The 21,088-nt window shown below is 41.5% G+C and overlaps 1 protein-coding gene across 1 annotated transcript; it reads left to right on the top strand.

Moving 5' to 3' along the window:
- Positions 1-1,449: 1,449 nt before the first annotated feature.
- Positions 1,450-18,683, top strand: LOC134206773 (uncharacterized). The gene is made up of 5 exons (XM_062682498.1): positions 1,450-2,173; positions 2,299-3,038; positions 3,183-4,367; positions 7,358-7,637; positions 18,589-18,683. The coding sequence occupies exons 1-5, from the start codon at positions 1,450-1,452 to the stop codon at positions 18,681-18,683; spliced, it is 3,024 nt and encodes a 1,007-aa protein (XP_062538482.1).
- Positions 18,684-21,088: the final 2,405 nt, after the last annotated feature.

Here is a 21,088-nt window from a genome sequence, read left to right as displayed (position 1 = left end):
GTCGCGCTGAGCGCCGTTAAATACCTGGTGTGTTTTTTTTTTCAATATTTCGTGGTTTTCATGCATTATTACCGTTTTTCTCAATTAGTTCATTCATGGCTTAATTAGTTTTTTTATTTGAAATAAATTATTGGCAATTGGTTTTTCTCATTCATACATTATAATGGCTAAATCAACTATGTCATATGACCAAGCGAGTACTATTATTTCTAAATGGTATTTCTCGATGAGAGTTGATTTTCTTACGGATGAGGAACTCGATGGCGAGTTGCAGGCTCGTCGAGTCATTATTACACGAGATATGAATCTCGCTCGCAAGCGGAAATCCTTGCGAGATTGTATAAAAACGGAAAGTGAAAGTGCAAGTAATAGCGTAATTCATGTCCCGAGCGACCCCTCCGCTGAACTGAAAGAGTGTTCATTGCGGTGCTCGGACATTAGAACTCTGTTAGAAACAGAGCAGGATGAGGAGAAAAGAACTATTTTTTGTCACCGTTTGTTACACTATGCAGCGCGTATTGTTAGGCTGTTGACAGCCTCGCGAGGATCTCCAAACCTTCACAGCCATATGCAGGGTATGGTAGTGGAAATAGTCAATGAGTTAGAGAAGAGTTTTGGTCGTTTTTCATCGGATCAGGGATTAGTCACTGAATCGACTCAAAGGCAGGAAGAAAACACGCTGGGAAAGGAGGGGGAGAATTCGCAATTAGATAACGAGCCGGAAAATGCTGGCCAAACAATTGAACCAAATCTTGCAGGTCCACCAGTGTCTCAAAGAATGCTTCAGTTCAGCACGAATGAACTCGATTGGATCCATTGGCTGGAATCGCGGATCGTGGGTCTCGAGAATGAGCTAGAAAAACAGAAATCGAAAATAAATGCAGCAGTTCAAACTGATCTCTGCGCTATTTCGAATTCCAATCATCCCATAGATAGATCATACAGTCCGTTTCCAGATCATTTCACAAGTTTTTCAACACACTATACCCAGAACCCATTCCAATCAGCAAGCAATAGCCATAATTTTCCCGCCTTCGAAACAGTACCTACAAATCACCATACTAATCTACTTCCTAACCCAACTCTAATGCCGTCTGCTCCGAACCAATCATCTCCATTCACATTTCAAAATCAATTACCCACAAACTCTCAAGCTAATAATTTGCCAAATAACCTCTCTCGAAATCCACCACCAGCTCAAATTCAGTTCACGCCCTCTCAATTCCCAGTACACTATCAACATCGCCAGTCTCTGCCAGTTTCCAAATGGAATATTTCAAAATACAGCGGCGATGATCAGGGCCTAAAGCTAAATGAGTTCCTTGAACTGGTTCGGGCTCTTTCCCTTGCTGAACACATTTCAGACAGCGAACTGTTTGACTCTGCTGTACATCTCTTTTCGGGTTCGGCCTGAAGTGGTACATGACGCAAAGATCAACCGGCCGCTTAATGAACTGGGAGCATTTGGTGTTCGAGCTTCGCCGCACCTACAGACACCCTGACCTGGATGCGCTGATTAAAATGAAAATTTACCAGCGACGCCAGCAGAAGCAAGAATCGTTCCATGAATACTACTTTGAAATGGAGAAGTTATTCAGGACGATGAGTGTACAGATCTCAGATTATGAGAAAGTACAAATATTGCAGCAAAATATGAGGGTCGATTATAAACGGCAGATGACGTTTATCCCTATACAGGACCTTGAGACACTCTTGGCTGCCGGACAAAAGCTAGACGCGTTGAATTTTTCAGCGTACAATAAAGTGTTCGGCACCGAGAAAAGTGTGCAGGCCGTTGAGAACCATATCATCACCGATAGAAATCGCCAGAAAACATTCCAGCATCCGAACCAGCAACCTAAGCGGATATCAGGAAACGATTTGTCGGGCAACCAAAACAAAACAAATCGCAACTCTGCACCTCAGTTCCAAAACAATCCCTCTTCTTCCAGTTTCCACAAAGCTTCTTCAACTCCGATCGCTCCTAGAAATAATGATTCGAAAGAGCCGATTGCTGGTCCGTCCGGTAAATCTTCCCGTCCGCAAATGACTCTTGAACAAGTAGTTAATTCACATAAACCTCCGAACCATAATACCTGCTTCAACTGTGGCACTCTAGGCCATCACGTGGTTATGTGCCGGCAGCCCCGTCGCCTGTTTTGCGACAACTGTGGTTTGCACGGATTCCCCACCGGATTCTGCCCATACTGCTTAAAAAACGGCACGCGAGCGAACGAAAATCGCCGTCCGCCGAATCCCGAAGCGTAAACTATTCGAATTTCAAACGATACCCGCCAGTCTTCTGGGAGTCAGCGACCGAAGACTGTTACACCCACCCCACAGAAGTATGTCATATAACCTACCCGTTTCTTAACGACCAACGTCCATACGTGGCAGTCAAAGTGTACGGTATGCCGTTAAAAGCTCTGCTAGACAGTGGAAGCAATTTCACCATCATCAGTGAAAACATGTTCACTCGAATGAAGCCAAAAAAACTCCACCGCCCTTCCACTAACGTAGCCCTAAAATCAGCGAGCGGCGATGAGCTTCAAATTTTAGGTCAAGTCCAACTCCCTTTTCGTTTCCGCGATCGAATTAAAATAGTTCCAACCCTGGTAGTTCGAAATTTGGCTCTCGACTGCATTTGCGGCATGGACTTCTGGAGGAAGTTTCAAATCCAACCCAGAATACTGCAGGACGAGAGGTTCCAGAACCAAGGAAATGTGGCTTCTATTGATTCACCATGCGCCGAAACGAATCTATCGGAAGAAGAGAGCCGTCGGATTGATGATATCAAGCTCCTTTTTATCCCAGCAAAGTCTGGACAATTAACCATAACTCCGCTCACTGAACATCGCATCGATATTAGTGATGAGTGGAAGAATAAACCACCGGTGAGACAATTCCCATATGTTATGTCTCCGAAGACACATCAACTGGTAGCGATTGAGCTGCAGAGACTGCTAGATGTCGGAATTATCGAACGCAGTAATTCAGATTGGTCGTTGAATTGCGTACCCGTTATAAAACCCTCTAAGGTAAGACTGTGCCTAGACGCGCGCAAAATTAATGAGAGAACTGTGCGTGATGCATACCCTTTGCCCCACCCTGGCCGAATTTTGGGGCAGCTTCCCAAAGCGAGATACCTCACAACCATCGACTTATCCGAAGCGTTTTTACAGGTTGCTTTGGAGCCCGGATCACGTAAATATACGGCCTTTAGTGTGCAGGGCAAAGGGTTGTTTCAGTACACCAGAATGCCCTTTGGCCTCGTCAACAGTCCGGCTACCTTGGCAAGGTTAATGGACAATGTTCTGGGTCATGGTGTACTGGAACCGAACGTTTTCGTGTATCTTGACGATATCGTCATCGTCACGGAAACGTTCGAGCATCACGTGCAGCTCCTTGTTGAAATTGCGCGCCGTCTTAGGGAGGCAAACCTTAGCATTAATTTGGAAAAGTCCAAGTTTGGGGTGAATGAAATTCCCTTCCTAGGGTATCTTCTGAGCACGAACGGACTAAGAACAAATCCGGAGAAAACTCGACCGATCGTAGAGTATGAACGTCCCAATACCGTTACGAAGCTCAGAAGATTCCTAGGAATGGCGAATTATTATCGCAGGTTTATTCCAAACTTCAGCGGGGTAACTGCAGCCCTAACTGACCTATTGCAGACGAAATCGAAACTTATTCGCTGGGATGACGACGCTGAGCGGGCTTTTTGTGACATCAAGGAATGTCTTATCACATCTCCCATACTCGGCAGTCCAGATTTTTCAAGAGAGTTTGCGATTCAAACGGATGCAAGCGACGTGGCGGTTGCTGGGGTCCTTACTCAACAGCAGGAGGGCGGAGAACGAATCATTTCGTACTTTTCCCACAAGCTAACAACACCCCAGAAAAATTATCACGCGGCGGAGAAGGAGGCTCTGGCTGCTCTCCTCGCGATCGAAGCTTTTCGTGGGTATGTGGAAGGATACCATTTTACTCTAATAACCGATTCTTCCGCCCTGACGCACATTCTTACCACCAAATGGAAGGTTGGTTCTCGATGCAGTAGATGGGCACTTCATTTGCAGCAACACAACATGACAGTGGTTCATAGGAAGGGGAAAGAGAACGTGGTTCCTGATGCCCTGTCACGAAGTGTTGCGGTCGTGCAAAGTGCACCGACTACACCATGGTACGATTCCATGCTACAAAAGGTAAGAACTCGCCCAGAAGAATTTGTTGATTTTAAGGTGGAAGACAACATTCTTCTGAAGTTTGTGTCAGCCCGCAATGATCCGTATGATTCTTGCTTCGAGTGGAAGATAATTCCAAAGGAAGCGGAAATCCCCAATATTTTGCAGGAGTGCCATGAAATGGTATTCCATCCTGGATACGAGAAAACACTCGCTAGAATTCGGCAGAGGTATTATTGGCCTCGGATGGCTACCGAAATCCGCAGGTACTGCCAAAATGCTCGATCTGTAAAGAAGTCAAACCAGCCTCTGTTCCAGTGGCACCCTGAAATGGGTAAGATGCGACTCGCTACACGCCCGTGGCAGATAATTTCGGTCGACTATATCGGGCCCCTCCCTCGGAGCCGCAGGGGAAACCAGCACATCTTAGTTGTGTCCGATTACTTTTCGAAGTGGGTGTTAATTCAGCCTGTGAGAAGTATCGGGAGTGCATCTTTATGTGCTATTTTAAAGGATCAATGGTTTCTGCGCAATTCTGTGCCGGAAATCATAATTACGGACAATGGAAGCTCTTTTCTTTCCAAAGAATTCAAGGAACTGATTGATAGGTACAAAATAGCTCATTGGTTGAACTCCCGATACCACTCACAGGCCAATCCGGTCGAAAGAGTAAATCGGACTATCAATGCAGCGATTAGAACGTGTGTCAAAGAAGATCAACGCCTCTGGGACTCAAAACTTCCAGAAATTGAGATGTTTCTCAACTCGAGTGTACACTCGTCCACGGGATACACACCGTTCTTTATTACACACGGCCATGAGTTGTCAGAAGTTGGAACGGATCACCGCCTGGCCAGACACGACGAAGAGCTTACAATTGAACAGCGAGCTTCTAGAAAGCAGCAAATGTTCACAAAACTGTACGACATCGTCGCGAAAAATCTATCCAAGGCACATAACTTGTCAAATACAGCCTACAATCTTCGACATCGCAGATTCGCGAAAGCCTTCGTACCAGGGCAATTAATATATAGAAAAAACATGAAACTGTCTAACGCTGCGAATCACTATAATGCCAAATATGGTAGTCAATATCTCCCCTGCCGGGTGAAAAGTAAACACGGCACTTCATCCTATGAGTTGGAGGATCTCGCATGTAAAAATCTCGGGATCTGGCCTGCCATTCATCTCAAGCCCGGATAAACAAAACACTCTTCTCATTGACTTTATTTCCTCGCATTCAGAAAAAAAAAAAACACCATCGAAAACAGCAGCTTTTCATCCTACAAACACCGAAATAGTTTCGTCTTGCTTTGCCTGCATCTAAAAGCATTATCGCCTCCTCACCTGTACCTAAAAGTAAACAAGAAAACAAAGGAATTAGTAAAATACTTACCTGTTCGTGAAAAAGGCATTCTTTCGTGAAAATTTCAGATTTCACAATCAAAACAACATGACAGTCGTTTGGCTATCGTGAGCTATCGTTTGACAGATTAGAAACCGAAACATCAGTGAGTCGACATTCAGAGCTGTACGATATAGAGCACGCAGCCGTTTGTTGGAAATTTCCGTGCTATGGTTCAGTAGTTTCCAAACTTTTGCTCTCGGTCTATGAGAGATTCTGAGGGAAATTACTGAATGCCGAAAAATAAGTTGATTATTATCACGTTTCTCATGAAAATGAGACGCGGAGATGAGATATAATCACAACTAGAATAGGGTACCCTAAATCGTAAAATGTTTTAATTTTTTTTAATATAAATGAATACATGAGCTGTGATGAAAGAGAAAGAATGAATGAGGGGGAGTATGAATGAAATGATTGTACGAGATCACAGTGAAAGGTAAGAAGTTTTTGTCCAATTTAGTTGAGACAGGAAAATGGAAGATGAGAAATTTATTATAACTATTCACCGTTGATGTGTAGAATAGGTTAAAGAAGGTTATCGATTCTGGGTTTCTGATCATTGTCTATCGTAATAGCGACAGTCAGTAGGCTGTTAATCTGACGCATTTTGAATAGCCTCCACATGGATTCTTTCGAAACCGATTCAAGACCTGGTCAATGAGAAGAATTGTTCCTGATTTTGACAACAGTACAGAGTTTTTTCAAGGTGACGTGGACAGGCTCACTCCACTAAATCAGCACAATCCGTTAGAGAGAGCTCCTCTGATTTATTAAGAAAAATCATCTGACGAATTGAGCGAGAGATCTGGTGGAGAAGTAGTCGCACTGTGCACTGAAAAAAAACTATGTTTTTTTACCCCGTCTACGGGAAGATTGTAACCAACCGTTTACTGGTTACAATGTACCAAGCGTTTTGTGAACGTCAGCTTGATTTTGTTTAAATTTTGTAAATATGTTTTGTTGGAAATATTATGTCAGTAAATGTTTAAATATAAAATTATTGTTTATGCTCCGTTACTATTATGCGTTTGAGTAAATATTGATTTTATATTTATTAGCAATGTTGATGCCACAAATTACTTGTAAATTTATTTATATACTTTTGTCCATTATTTATTTATTTATCTTTGTTTAAAACTTATTTCACTAGATTAAAATTAGATAGATTAAAATTTGTTAATTAATTTATTAAAACTTGCGTGCAAGACAATTTAAATTCAAATGGCATCAACCCAATACTATGTACCCCTCGAAAACGTTACAACTGTTATAGTATCGCTGGTCATCACAGTGGGCAAATGGAAGATGGCGATGTGCAGGATAATGAGCGGGAAAACCGATTTTGATGCTGGGAAAATGATATAAAAGGCCACAATTCCCTGTGGCCGCTCTCTTGTATTTTCTAAACTGGCCCGGAGGAACGACGAAAAGCGGCAGCGTCCGTCACACAGTTATAGTGACCACGCGTTTCGAGAAGCTAAAGTTAAAAGTTAAAAGTGAAACCGTTTAGTGAAGCCACACGAATACGTTAATATTCCGCTAATCGGTCTATCGAGTAGGATCAGTGTGGACTTTAAGCTAAATCCAGCGGTCCAGATTTGTAAAAACGTATATACGTCGCGAGTGAAAGCCAGGTCGATGAAGTGTCAGAAAGAAGCGGTACTTGTATAGCGTGTGTCCGTGGGTTATCTGTAGTCAATAGACAGACAAACAGCCGGACAATAGGACCGTTGGAAGAAAACCGCATGTGATTCCGACCAAACAGTTTAGATCCTGCTCGATTTTGAAAGACTCGCGTAGAAAAGTGCACACGGTACCGTTCCCCGGGCCCACAGTGAAACGTGAGGCCATTCGTTACGAGGCCGAGTTGCCGCAGAAGCAAAGTTGGACCCTGTTCGAACCGAATCTGCAAGCCAGTTGGTGCCCCTCGCCGGCTGCGTACGTCATCGCTACACACCCCTCCTGCCTGAAGCCGCTCCCGTTCCACAAGTCGACCAACGAGCATCGATATCGGCCGCAACGAAAAGTGATCGTAAAATGCGCAAGTAAAAACAAAGTTATTCGAATGAACATGTGTTCCACATTTCCCCTGTCCCTCTTATAATGTAATAAACGAATTTATTATGCATGGTCCAACAAATCAAGCTGTTTCGTCCCTTTTATGATTGAATGTAATTACTCAATGTAACTTTTGTTCCTAAAATTATCAGTGGTAAGTAATAGAGATTAATTTAGATTTGTCCAAAAGATCACCGCAGCACATACGACCCAACAAGTGCGTGGCAACCATTGTCTTGAAATACGGCTCCTATAGAGCAGTGGTGCTTAACCTACAGGAGTTCTCAAGACACCAGTGGTTGGCAACGGACTATTTAAATGACTTTCACATAGTGGAAAACAAATTACCCGTCGTATGCAAATAAATTTATTGCAGCGTCTTTCACCGACAAACTGCTCATTTGAAATCACTAATAGCAACAATTAGAAACTTTTGAGAAAATGTTAATTTTCTATAACAACAGCCAAATCGATGGAGACGCCTATACATTTCTGCAGTAACCACCTGCCGACGGCCTCCGCTCAGAACGACACTGTTGCCATGGTTCTGCGATCCACGCCAAGCATTTTTTGTAGTTGTAGTCTCAATAATACGCATTTGATTCACAACAGCATATAACCAAACTCAGGACCAAGCGAGAAAATTTCACTGGCCATGAATTTGCTACAGTCACAGTACAGCCTTTTACTTTCTTTCAAATATTATGGTGGTCCTGACAAGAACCGATTCATTTTCAAAAATACTTCCAGTCACTACCAACTCAATAGTTCAAACCCTGTGAAATAAATACGACTTGAAAGCTGCTTCCTGACCACTAAGTTCTGCAAACGCCACCGATGCGAAAAATTTCACGAGTGTCGACCACCGATGATCCGCCGCTCCACCATCGATGACTACCCACGGCATCGCTATGCCGAATTTTCTGTAGTAACCGCGCCGACGACCATCGTCTAATAAATTCCACTTGATGCTGCTGTTGAAGTCTAATTTTTATCGCAAGAATCAAACTATTGAGTGGTTGCTGCATGTTATTGAAAATTGTATTGAGAATTACCAAGTTGGCTAACAAATAATCCCTCTGTTTAGGCTTTTCTGGTCATATAATTAAAAACTCCAGATTAAACTACCTAGCGGTGATGGAGCCTTTCGTGTGTTATTAAAATAGTATTCTGGCCATAACTTTTGAGCCCATACTCCGATATGGTCAATAGGAAACATTGAGAAAGGATTCTGCGTCGAATGCAGCTTGTTGCAAACAAGTGATTAAAGATTAGTGCCTACAAAATGAGTGAGAAATTTTTACGCGCCCGTTTTTGGTATAAAAAATTGTATTTTGGCCATAACTTCTGAGTCCATAGTTCGATCTGGCCAATTTTCAATAGAAAACTATGAGAAAGGATTCTGCATCGAATGCAACATTTTGGTCATTTGGATGAATAGGGCATTTGCCCGAATAGGTAAGGTGAGAAGAGAAAAATGAAGACGTCTCACTTCTCACTTCTTATTTATCACTTTTCGCTTTAAAAAGTGAGAAGCGCAAAGTGAGTAGTGATACGTCTCACTACTCACTTCTCGCTTCTCACGTTTTACAGTGAGACGAGAAAAATGAAGAATAATAAATGAGTCGTCGCTCTTCTGATCACTTATTTCTCACTTTTCAAATGACCTATTAGGTCAAATGACCCTTTCGGCCAAACGCCTCTTTCGGCCAAATTACCCTTACGGCCTAATGGCCCTTTCGGTCTTATGAGCCTTTCGGCCTAATTACCTTTTCGGCCAAATGACCCTTTCGATCACATGACCCTTTCGGCCTATTGACCCTTTCGGCCTAATTACGCTTTTGGTCTAATGACCCTTTCGGCCAAATGATTCTTTCGGCCAAATGACCCTTTCGGACAAATGACCCTTTCGGGCAAACGATCCTTTCGGCCAAATGACCCTTTCTGCATAATGACCTTTTCGGCCAAATGACCCGTTCAGCCAAACGACCCTTTCGTCCAGATGACTTTCAGCCTAATGGTCTATTCGGCCTAGTGGCATTCGACCAAATGGCCTTCGGCCGAATGGGTTTAGGCCAAACGACCCTTCCCCCGTTTAACAACTTAATATTTACATGACACCAGTGCAAAAGCACTTTGTGCAAGAGCACTTTGTGCAAAAAAATCTGCTGTTTGATTTTACTCTGACCTAAACGATTTTTTGATTTTATTTCAGTAAGCGCAACTATTACAGGGATATTTGTATTTTCTAAATGTCATGACAAAGTATCAAAAAAATGCATGCCAGAGCCACACTGCCGTATTCTGAGAAACAACATGCATGTTTTTAATTTTTCTGTTAAAGAGCTCGATGAGATCTACTCGATAACACTATTTTCGGGAAATGGAGTATAGGGTAAGACACCCAGAAATCGCCCTCCCCCCAGTTTTCGCCCACCTATTTTAAAACCTTCCTTTCTCGAAAACTAGTTGTTGGAAACAGTCAAAGTTCAAGTTTTTTCGTAATTGATTGATGCTTGTATGGAAAAACTTCAACTGTAACTGTTTTCAACAACTAGTTTACGAGAAATGAAGATTCTAAAGTAGGTGGGCGAAAACTGGGGGGAGGGCGATTTCTGGGTGTCTTACCCTACGTCACTTTTTTAGATTACGGTAGCACAGGAGCGTGCGCACTGAAAATACACTGGAGTGTATTTTCAGCGCGCGCGCTCCTGTGGCTCTGGTTGTGCATTTTTTGACAGTTTGACATAACATTTAGAAAATTCAAATGTCCTTCTATTGGTCGCACTTACTAAATTAAGATTATAAAATCGTTTAGATGGTGTAAAATCAAAGAGCAGATTTTTTTAGGACAACACTGAATGACACTACAATTACCATTGCACCAAAAGATTTTTCATGGTTTACGTCGGGCGGTCATGTCTTTTACACAACTCTTCTGATTTTTGTCGAGTTTTTAAATTTTTTGGCGAAAAAGAAGACACCACCTTTGTAAAACCAACCGTTCACAACCAAATGAAAAACGCGCTTTTTTAGCTTGCTGCGCTCATTGTGAGACTTCTACATTCCCGAATTGCTGGAGGCCTGCGAAGATTATGCCACTGAAGAAGAATCCGTTTCTGAACTGCATTACCAATCTACGTCCAATTAGTATACATTGCGCTTTGTTGAAAGCTTTTGAAAAGCTTCTTAAACAACAAATGACAACATACATCGAAAACAACAGGCTTTTGTCAGCTTTCCAGGTAGGATTTAGCCGCAGGCAGAGTATCAAAACCGCAGTTCTTCGAGTGTACGATGAACTGGGAATCACCGTCGACAAAGGAAGCTCTGGTATATTGTTACTAAAAGCTGGACTTCTCCAAGGCTTTTGATACCATCCATCACAACAAACTAGTGGATACATATCAAACTTAGTTCATCTTCTTCCCTGACGCCGTAAACATAATGGGGTCGTATCTCTATGGCAGAACACAAACGGTTTTCTGTGGCGATTGTTGCTCTGGCAGCATTGAGGTATCGTCTGGTGTACCGCAGGGCTCAGTCCTTGATCCACTACTCTTCAGCTGTCACATCAACGAGCAACCAACTGTACTGAAGTATTGTACAATTCTTTTTTTTGCTGATGAAGTTGAGCTTTACATTACTTGGCTTGGCCCTTGCGCACGAGAACTTGTCAGAATGGTGAATGTAGACCTTGAGCATGTGGCAGACTGGTCACGGTGAAACAATCTTCGAGTAAATCCAGCTAAAAGCAAGGCCTTGTTCGTCACAAGCCGACGTCGTATTGTTGGTGGATTTACTCCACCCGTTCCTGGAATCGTAATGGATGGTTAGATCATCGATTGATCAGATAAAGCAAACAACCTCGGATTCGTTTTTCAAAAATGATTTGCAGTGGTGATTACTCAGCCATTTGGTAAAATCTATGCCAGCCTGCACTGGCTGTATTGCTGTACCTCCGCTGCCTCGTCGTTTATCAAGCTGAAGCTCTTCAAATTCCTGATTCTGCCGTATTTCACGTTCGGCGATATATTACATCCGAGTGAAAACTCTTTAGAACGACTTCGCATGACGCTAAACCAGGTGAAAACTCAGTTTCCTGCTATACTTGTTTTTTGCCTTAGGCTGGCTTGCCTCTACCTCCTGCGATACTTCATGGGAAGCTTATTCAATTCCGTGGTCGACGTTTGCAGAATATTGTGGTGCTGGCTAACAATACGCTATGTTATGTTAGTTCGCTGATCGTTCGAGGTGTGGTAAACTGGAATTCGTTACCGCCCGTTGTAAAATGTTCTTCGTCGGAAGCAAGTTTCAAGAGTGTCTGCATCGATTTTTGGAACCGCCCTAACTAAATTTATGAAATAAATAGTTGATTATTGACACAAATTTATTATAGTTTTGTATCTTTTCCAAATCGGAGGTAGTAATTTTTGAATATATATCTTACACTACTGGACAATAATAAACAAACAAGCTCTAGTCCCTTATTTGCCTATCCTTCTATCGTTTTATATTCTTCAATCCACACGGGGAATCGTTTTGAGTGCTGTTTGAAATTTTCATGCATGGTGTCTGCAACCATTGGCAAATGCAAGCAGTTGCAGCTCTTCCACATGTTATTTGCAATCAATCGGGACGCACCAGAGTTGGCGAGGACAATTACCATCGCCTATCTGACACGCGTGTCCGCCGCGATGGACCCCAGCACAGATGCATCCTGTGTGCAAGTGGACATGCACATAATTGTACTCACGCGAGATTCCTCCACACTCCTGCAATCGGTCAGTCGGTTGGCGGGATGGAAGGATTCCACCAAACCGAGAAAAATCGAGTCGTAAAAAAATTCAATTAATATTGAGGCAAATATTTTGTGGTATCTATAAAAAATTGCACTGACAGATTGCCAATAAATGTACATTCGCGCGCGAACTTGGTTCGTCGTCCCTTCCTTGATGAGCATCCGCTGGCGCTGGCTGGCTGAGGCAGATTCTCGAAACCGTAGATGGCCACCGCCGCCGCTTCGACGAAGCTATCGGCCATGTGCTACATGTTCCGTTTGAACTGGTGATGCCAAATGCCACCACGTGGCCACTGATTGATTGTCGCCCTACACAGGGTCAATTCGCATTATTTGGGTCTCACAAAAATCGTTCGATTATTGCTTTCATTATACTTCTGGAATGAATTTTATGAGCAATGTATTGATTTTTTTGATAATAGCATAGATTTCAAATTTATTTTATATTCAAAAAATTGGGAAAATTGGACATTATGTTGAATGACGGTCGATTGAATTTAGTTCTGTTGACTATTTAGCTAATTCAGTCAGAATAAAAATGTTCCTACCAACAATGTTTGAAACTTATCCAGCATCTCTGCGCTTATGCAGAAAACGGACGGAAGTAGGTGGCAATCGAAACTGCCTTCCAACTCGGCATCATTTTGGTCCATTTATATTTTCCACTTTTCTGCATGCTTGTTAATTAAATTTTTCCCTCCACGACGGATGAGGTTTCTTTTGAAGACGTTTTTCATTTTTTTTTTCAATTCAATTTCAAATGAAAAGGAAAATACTTCGACCGTGCCGTCGCCGCCGCGACGAAACCGATGTGAGGCCACATGGATTTCGTTGAGCTGGCCAATTACGGAACTAATCGAATAATATTGCATCACTTAGGTATTCCACCCAACATGAATGAAGGGAAAAAAATGCATGCAGAAGCTCACCGAAAAAGAGAATTTCCTAAATTGAAATGTCAAAAGAGGTTCAGCTCATAATTCGATTCGTTATGGTTGGGTCGGAATTCTTAAAAACCAACAATTGTCAACCTAATTTTCTGTAAGATTCGCACATGAATAGGGTCATGAGCGGAAACAGTGTCTCAAGGACGACGATAGCTGGTCTGAACGGAGACAGAAAGGAAACCAAACGTGGAGAAACGATGCCATTATCCGTTGCTCAGGTGCGTACCTCAAGGAACAATGCTAATCATTTCTCTTCATGGTGCATTTTGACTTTTCGGTAGGCTTTGGAGAAACAAAAAAGCATCTTGGGTTTGTCCTGAGCTGGTCTAATTCTAGTAAAGTGTGCTTATTGTTGTTTGCCGGCCACAACCAGCAGAGTAAAATAATTGATTGCATTTTCGTCAATTTTGGCGATGCGAAAAAATCCTTATGAGTTGTTCCAATAGTTGTCCGTTGGGTTAGTTTGCAATTATTATTTCCAGACATATTTTAGAACGTAAATAGTTAATGCCGCTTCTAATACTTTGGTCAATAAGTAATGGTATTGCAATATAATGCATGCCATGATTCAGTTCGGTGGATAATTCTAGATGGAATTACTTTTCCAAGGATTGATTTTTATATCCACCGACGCGACAGTACCATAGTGGATTAGCCAATTGCAACATGGTGCTTTAGCTCACTATCCTTCATCCTGTTGGGAAACCCTACAAAACCAAACCGCCGACGCCGTTCGGAATGGGGTGCTAGGAAAAAATCACGAAAAACTAGACTGCGGTTGCTATCTGCAAATTGGATTAAAATTTGCGGACAGTTGAGTTCCTGTAATCCAGCGCTATCACTGACCACATTTTAATTCGCTTTGCACAGACCGGCCCCATTGCATTGTGTGCCGTCTTTCCGTCTGGCGATTCCAATTCCATTCCAAGCTCAGCCTTCCATTGTGTGTTGATGTGGTCTTGACAACACACACGGCACTTTGACCACTAGTATCGGGTTGGTTAGTGCATGTGACACTTCGCTACACTTTGTATGGCGTGCAGGCACATTGAAGAGTACAAAGTGCTTCTAATTCCCAATTAAAGGATTTTTGTCACACACGTTTATTCTACCCAGAGTTGTCCAGATAAAAAGTCGATAAGTTAAATCATTTATGCAGTTGACACGGAGTCGCAATCAACACCAGGTTAGCTCCAATATGTGTCGCATTCATCTTGACAATATAGTTTTCAACAATAAATATAAAACTTTTCGCATGTGAGACTTGCCAAAAAACACTATACGGTAAATTGACAGAAAGGTTGAGATAGGTGAAGGTTAAGTAAGATCTGGACCGGATTGAACCGGAAGGGGGTAGAATTGTTGATGTTGGTACCGTACATAATGTTATGAGGGGGCCAGAAATCATGTTTATTGTAAGAGGACATATGTAGCTCAAGATAAATGATCTGATCGAATCCTCCCAAACCGTAGTGTTACATAGTTTGTGAACAGTCATAATTGGCGTAAATAAGCAGGAGGGTTTCAAACATTTTTGGCCCCCAATGATTTAAAAGTCTGTCATAGTTCATATATGTTTGTGTTGTTGAAAGAATGCGATCAAAATAACGTAGGAAAAAAATCCCGATTACCAATCTGGAATTAGTGTTATCATTCACCTGATCCCCATAGCGACAAGCAATCTATTCCCCATCGGATTGTCAACCTTTGGTCACTCAAAAGCCAGAATTTCTCCCTGATGTGGCTCTTCTAGCAGACGAGAAAGCTTCGCCTAACTCCTTCTTGTTCATTGCTGGTATTTCTTTTTTGTTTCACCAGAAGCAAACATCCATTTCGTATCCCGGTGATATGTGCTACTCGGTAGTGAAATCCAGCTTTCGAGTAAGCAGGACTGAAAAAAATGCATCCCGAAAACAAAAACTATGGCCTATGTAAAGACCGTTGCAGGCAGGGCAAGGATTGCGCCGTTCTAAAAACCAAATACGCACGGATTCTGAGGATGAGAAAAAAAATAAATGGCAGAGAAAAGCCGGAGAAAAGACAGATTTGTTATCCGGAGACCCTTATGGCTGGCCTCCGGTTTAGCTGGGATTGTGAAGCAATCAACAACAGACAAGAAGAGAGCAACCGTAGGTAGAATAATGGAAACGTGTGAATTAATCATGTGGAAATGATGAAGAGTGCTCCAGCGGCGATGCGACGAGTAAAGATCATCGGAAAAGCTCTTGGTGCAACCACGGTGGTTCGCTACTTTTTTTTTCGCAGTCATCAGCTAGGTATAGGACTGTGACATATCGTCGCTGACTGTTTGCATACGATTCGATACTTTGGAATACTTTCCCTGAGGGCCCTCGTCTGTGGGAAATCTCGGCTCGGATATTGACTATAGCAGCAGTCATAGCAACATGAACACACATCGGAAACGGTATTGCACTTCCGCCGCTGTCCCCGTGGAATGGAGATTTTCCAACGGATGGCTGGATATGGAGTCAGTCTTGGGGTTCAGACATTTTTATCCGAATTCGCATTTAAACGGCACATTATTTTTGAACATCTTTCTACTAATTTAAAAGATAGTAACGTGCGATAAGCAACATACCCACAAATGACTTAAACACGAAGAAGATAAAGAAAACAAAAAAGAAAAAGAAAACAAAGAAATCAAAGAAGACAAAGAGGACAAAGAATGAACTAATTATATTTGAACCGGCCTATTTCGAGCTCTACTTCTTACGCTCAAGAGCGCGAATGCGTATGTATATAACGCTGACGGATGTCCACTGTGTTGTAGTGGTCATCGGATGATGTATATATAGGATAACTTGCTTTGACAAATGGCCAAGCAGTGATCAATAGCGGGATAGTAGTCTGAAATCTGAAGTTAAGACCTCGCCGCGGCGGTGTCATGGTACCTGTTGATTGTTGTTATATAACCGTATCTGACAACAACTTTCTGGGCCGTTTTCCAAATAGACGGAAGAAAATCCTTCGAAAAGAAACGGGTATGGGTGATGGGGCATTTGGTCCTTCGAGCCGGATCGCAGGTTCCTCCAACCAGAAGGGCAGGTACGGTGAGTACACCATTTCGTTTTCTTCCGCTGGCACTATCTTTTGTTGACCGGTGGCGATTGTAATCAAGAGCTTGTGTCCAAGCCAAGCAGGCCATTATTATCCGGTAAGCATATGCGGTATTTCGAAAAATTTCGTTTTGGGGCATTCGAAACGAAATTCCGCGGAATTTGAGTATGGCGAAATCTGATATTCTAATTTCGTTTCGTATCGTAAAATCTGAAAAATTTCGACAGAAAAATCGAAATTAAACGGAATTTCGAAATGAATTTTTAATTATTCATTTAATAATTTTAATAAACCATAACAAATTTCGCTGAATAAATCATTCAAACTCTACTCAAAATTTTATACATATAAATATCTTCACTAAATCTCACTACCCATTCAGGTTTCTACTTGAAAATTTTCTCCAATGTTTTGTTGCAAGTATAAATCGTAAATGCATATCTGTTGATTTAAATAATATTGTTCAGTGACGTAAAAATAATTTGTACATCTCATCGTTTTGGTAAGCTCTATCTTTATTTAAGTTGACTGAGTTGCGTAAATAAAATGTAAAAATCTTGGAGGCTCAATTGCCGTGAAGCGTTACGGAGCCGAGATCAAGTTTAATATTACATTTCTTGATTAGTTTTGGGGAAATGTAATATATTATTATTATTTATTTATTCAGACTAAGGCTGAAGTGGCCTGTGCGGTATATAAGAGTCTTCTCCATTCGGCTCGGTCCATGGCTACACGTCGCCAACCACGCAGTCTACGGAGGGTCCGCAAGTCATCTTCCACCTGATCGATCCACCTTGCCCGCTGCGCACCTCGCCTTCCTGTATCGTTGTTGAGAACCATTTTCACCCGGGTTATTGTCCAACATTCTGGCTACGTGCCCGGCCCACCGCAGTCTTCCGAATTTCACGGTGTGAACGATGGATGGTTTTCCCAACAGCTGATGCAACTCGTGGTTCATTCGCCTCCTCCACGTACCGTCCGCCATCTGCACCCCACCATAGATGGTACGTAGCACTTTCCTTTCGAAAACTTCGAAAATGTAATATATTATGAGGCGATTGATCGAAAAATCGCCTGCTCTGTGCTCTAGTTGTGAAAACTTTTCGGTAAGCGAAATATTCCTCACTGATCTACTGAATATTGTTTGTTTTCCGTTGTCTTTTGAACGTATTCAGGATGAGCAGCCATTGTTTGAAAACAGTGAAATGGAGATGATGATGTTTCAGAAGTTTTCCTGATTTAGTAGATCTTTGCAGATTGAGGAATGCTCCAGATTTGGGGCATTTTCTGATATCTCATTTATTTCATATTCTGGAACTGATTCAGATTCTTTCAATTGAAATCGTTGGCATGCCCTAAACTTTTACCTTCAGATATTTTTGATTCCGTATATCATGGACGCAAAAAAAAGCGTTCATGTACTCCTGAACTAACGAGTTCACGATGTATTTTAAGTCACGGATTTGGGACTGAAGCTGCTGAATTCATGACTTGAATCACGGTGTATTTTTGCTGGTTCACGAATTCGGGAACCTTTTTTTGCGTGTGGATATCTAGAATTTTCTCACATTTTCTAGATCCTGCAGATCCAGATTATTCAAATGCTTCAAAGTTGTATCGATTTTCTGTTACAATCGTGCCGGTGCGGCGCGTTTTCCGTAGGGCAGTTTGTTGTTAGTTTGGACGTGCTGCTGGTTTTAAAAGTTAATATTTAGCAATAAACGTAAATGTCTGCGTTTGAGTTTGTTGGCATAAAAGGCCTTTACATTATTCTCAAGGTCTGCAAAGATTTATAACTGTTGATTTTAAGTATTATATTCATTTTTTGTCATTTTTTATCTAACAGTCATATTTTTTATATTTTTTAAGTGAAATCTTTTGTGTTTGAATCTTTCGCTTCTCTACAATAAATAATGGATAGGAAGGAGGATAAACATCAAGTTTTGAAATTATTTTAAATTAATTTTGTTACACTGGCCACCACCTTGTCAGAGCTACCGATTAAATAGTAATAAGGCAGTTCCGAACACTCGCTTTTAAATGCCCATTTTGGCTTTATTTATGCCATTTTCTCCATAGGAGCTTGATTTTTTTTGTAATCTTGATCTTCAGTACAACAAAACGATAAAAACTTTAGTTTTAGGGCGCTAAAAGGCCAGTGTTCGGGATGGGAGATCGAAGTAGGTCGCGAAGAAAAGCTGACGTGAGAATTTTACACCCTTCAATTTTTGCTCTTATCAGCAATTTTCCCTTCGGCTGGTATTTATTCTGAATACGTTTCTGCTATTGAAGTTTATCTGTTGTGAACCTTCTGAAGTGTTTGGATGGAGCAATAAGTGGATGGCTGCATGGATCATTTGTAATCATCCATCAAAAAGTCAAACAAGTCATCAAACTGTACCTACCACAAATGAGATTTCTCAACTGTCGTCTCTGGGTCTAAATGAACATCAACATAAAATAACGAAGAAAGTAACTAATGGTGTGGACTTGTTTTTAATTTGGTAAGGTGTTTCAAATTATTCGAGATAAAAAGGGTAAGTCTTCTTTTCAATAGATTTTATATACAAAACAAAGTGTAATGTTAGGTTTGTTAGGGGCATAATTTTCGCCTATAAATATTGAATCAAGCCTTTTCTGCCGTCAATCAAATCCATGACTCGAAACTTAAATCTATGTGGCATAAAAATATACTGATTCTCAGTTCTATTCTAGTGTACCGTCGCTCGGGTGACATTGGGCCTTGGGAGTAAGATTGAGGCAAAAATGAAAAGCGTTTCCACTCTAAATATTTCAGAAACTGTTACGCATCTTGAGGCACACTTTTTCATCTTTCGAAATATTATTAAAATTCACATCTTACCAACTGACTTTTAAATAGAAGGCTACCTGCTTATTATATTACGATACTCTGTTATTACTTTGTCGAATTTTATTATTATTAATACTTCATAAAGTGGTTCGTAGCCACGTGCAACGCACTCTACAAGGAGGGTGAGAATGTGCCAGGCGCAATAATGTACAAGTTATTATTACTATTGTCTTTATTTAAGAGGCTTTCAGCCCCTGGCTGACTCACCCTTGTATAAATATGCAAATTGCGTTTGGTCCAATGATGATCTTAACCAAATCTGCAATAATGACAATATAACTTTAAACATGCTTGGATATTAATGAACTTTTTAATATTTGAACCAACGAATAGCCCAAGTAACATTTTAAGTTTTATAACGCTCTTAAAGACCATAATTTACTCTTCTAGAGTCTTATAAAACCAGCATAAAACCAAAATGTTACTAGGGAGTATAGCCAATCATAGTTTGAATCACAAACATGTGCTGCTGCCTGTCGTATTGAGGCGGGTTTGCTTCTGCTACGACAATAGAGGCTTGTTTACAGCCGTTTAGCATTAGCATTAGCATTAGCATTGAGCATTTCGCACAAATTCGTAGGTGGTACAAGCCAAGACTATTGTACGAGAGTAGCATCCCTTTCATCCGTTACCACAGATATTGATTTGGGACTAATCACTATTCTCTTAGATGAAAGCAATGCACCTTCCAATAGTCGAGATCTGTCCTGGCCACGTCCTTGCGAATGCTGAGGAAGGGAAAGGATGGTTAGTTGGACACCTACTTAAGAAAGATGCAGAGAACTCTACGACCTCTCATAGGTGCCACGGGAGGTTTTGGGATTTTGTGGAAGGTTATATAACAGTAGGAATCGTTTTGGTAGAACGTGAAACACAGAAAGAACTTAGATAGAAATACAAAGTAGGAAAGGGACGAGCCTGGAATTGAACCCATGACCTCCTGCTTACAAGGCAGAAGCGGTAGCCACTAGACCACCGAACTCGTCAGAGGCTTGTTTACAGCCGTTTGATCATTTATTCATCCACTTAGAATTCATTTGTTGATCAAAATCATTATCATATCAGGGGGGAAGGGGAATTTAATTTCTTTTTGCTCTTTTTTCGTTTCAGAGAGCGAGCACAGGCGCTTAAACCTAGGCTATTAGCCAGGGCAAGGCTAATACCTTCGCCCCATCCGAGGAAAATCATCGGCAAGGATAATGGAGTGACATAAATTTCTTAGCAAAGTCACTCCCAACGTATTTCCACAAATTTTCTATCATTTGCTTATAATGATACTCCTAAACCACATACCCTACCCACCATCCAATTCCTTGAAATCTATGAGGGCGTCGGTGAGTCGCTGGCCTCTCGTTAAGTAGATGTCATATCATCATTTCCTTCCCTTTCCTAGTAACGGAGAAGATGGGCGTGGCCGGCAATGATAGCTTTCATGTTTTATCATTTTGGACCCCCAATTGGATTTCCATTGAATCCCAAATGGAAATCCATAAGCAATTGGGGTAAGAAAGGTAAAGAATATACATGACAACTATCAGTATGCAATCTACGAAATACTCCGTTACAACGCAACGCAACGCAACGCAACGCTAAAAGGCCAGTGTTCGGGATTTGAGTTGTTTAGATGCTCAAAATTAATTACCTTGATCCTATAACTTCAGTAGACCCTCAACTTCAGTAGGCTCAAGTTCTCTATTTTCTCTTAATTATTCAAATCTGTTACAGATTTATTTGAATTCA

Source organism: Armigeres subalbatus, chromosome 1 (assembly GCF_024139115.2).
Source record: "Armigeres subalbatus isolate Guangzhou_Male chromosome 1, GZ_Asu_2, whole genome shotgun sequence".
Lineage (NCBI taxonomy): Eukaryota > Metazoa > Arthropoda > Insecta > Diptera > Culicidae > Armigeres > Armigeres subalbatus.
This window is presented reverse-complemented; position numbering and strand designations above follow the sequence as displayed.

Bases quoted from the DNA above. Each gene is read 5' to 3' on its own strand.
- LOC134206773 (XM_062682498.1), top strand. From the start codon at position 1,450: ATGAACTGGGAGCATTTGGTGTTCGAGCTTCGCCGCACCTACAGACAC. The intron at 2,174-2,298 runs GTTTGCACGGAT...GATACCCGCCAG, and splicing joins CCTGTTTTGCGACAACTGTG to TCTTCTGGGAGTCAGCGACC. The intron at 4,368-7,357 runs GTATTCCATCCT...CCGACCAAACAG, and splicing joins TGCAGGAGTGCCATGAAATG to TTTAGATCCTGCTCGATTTT.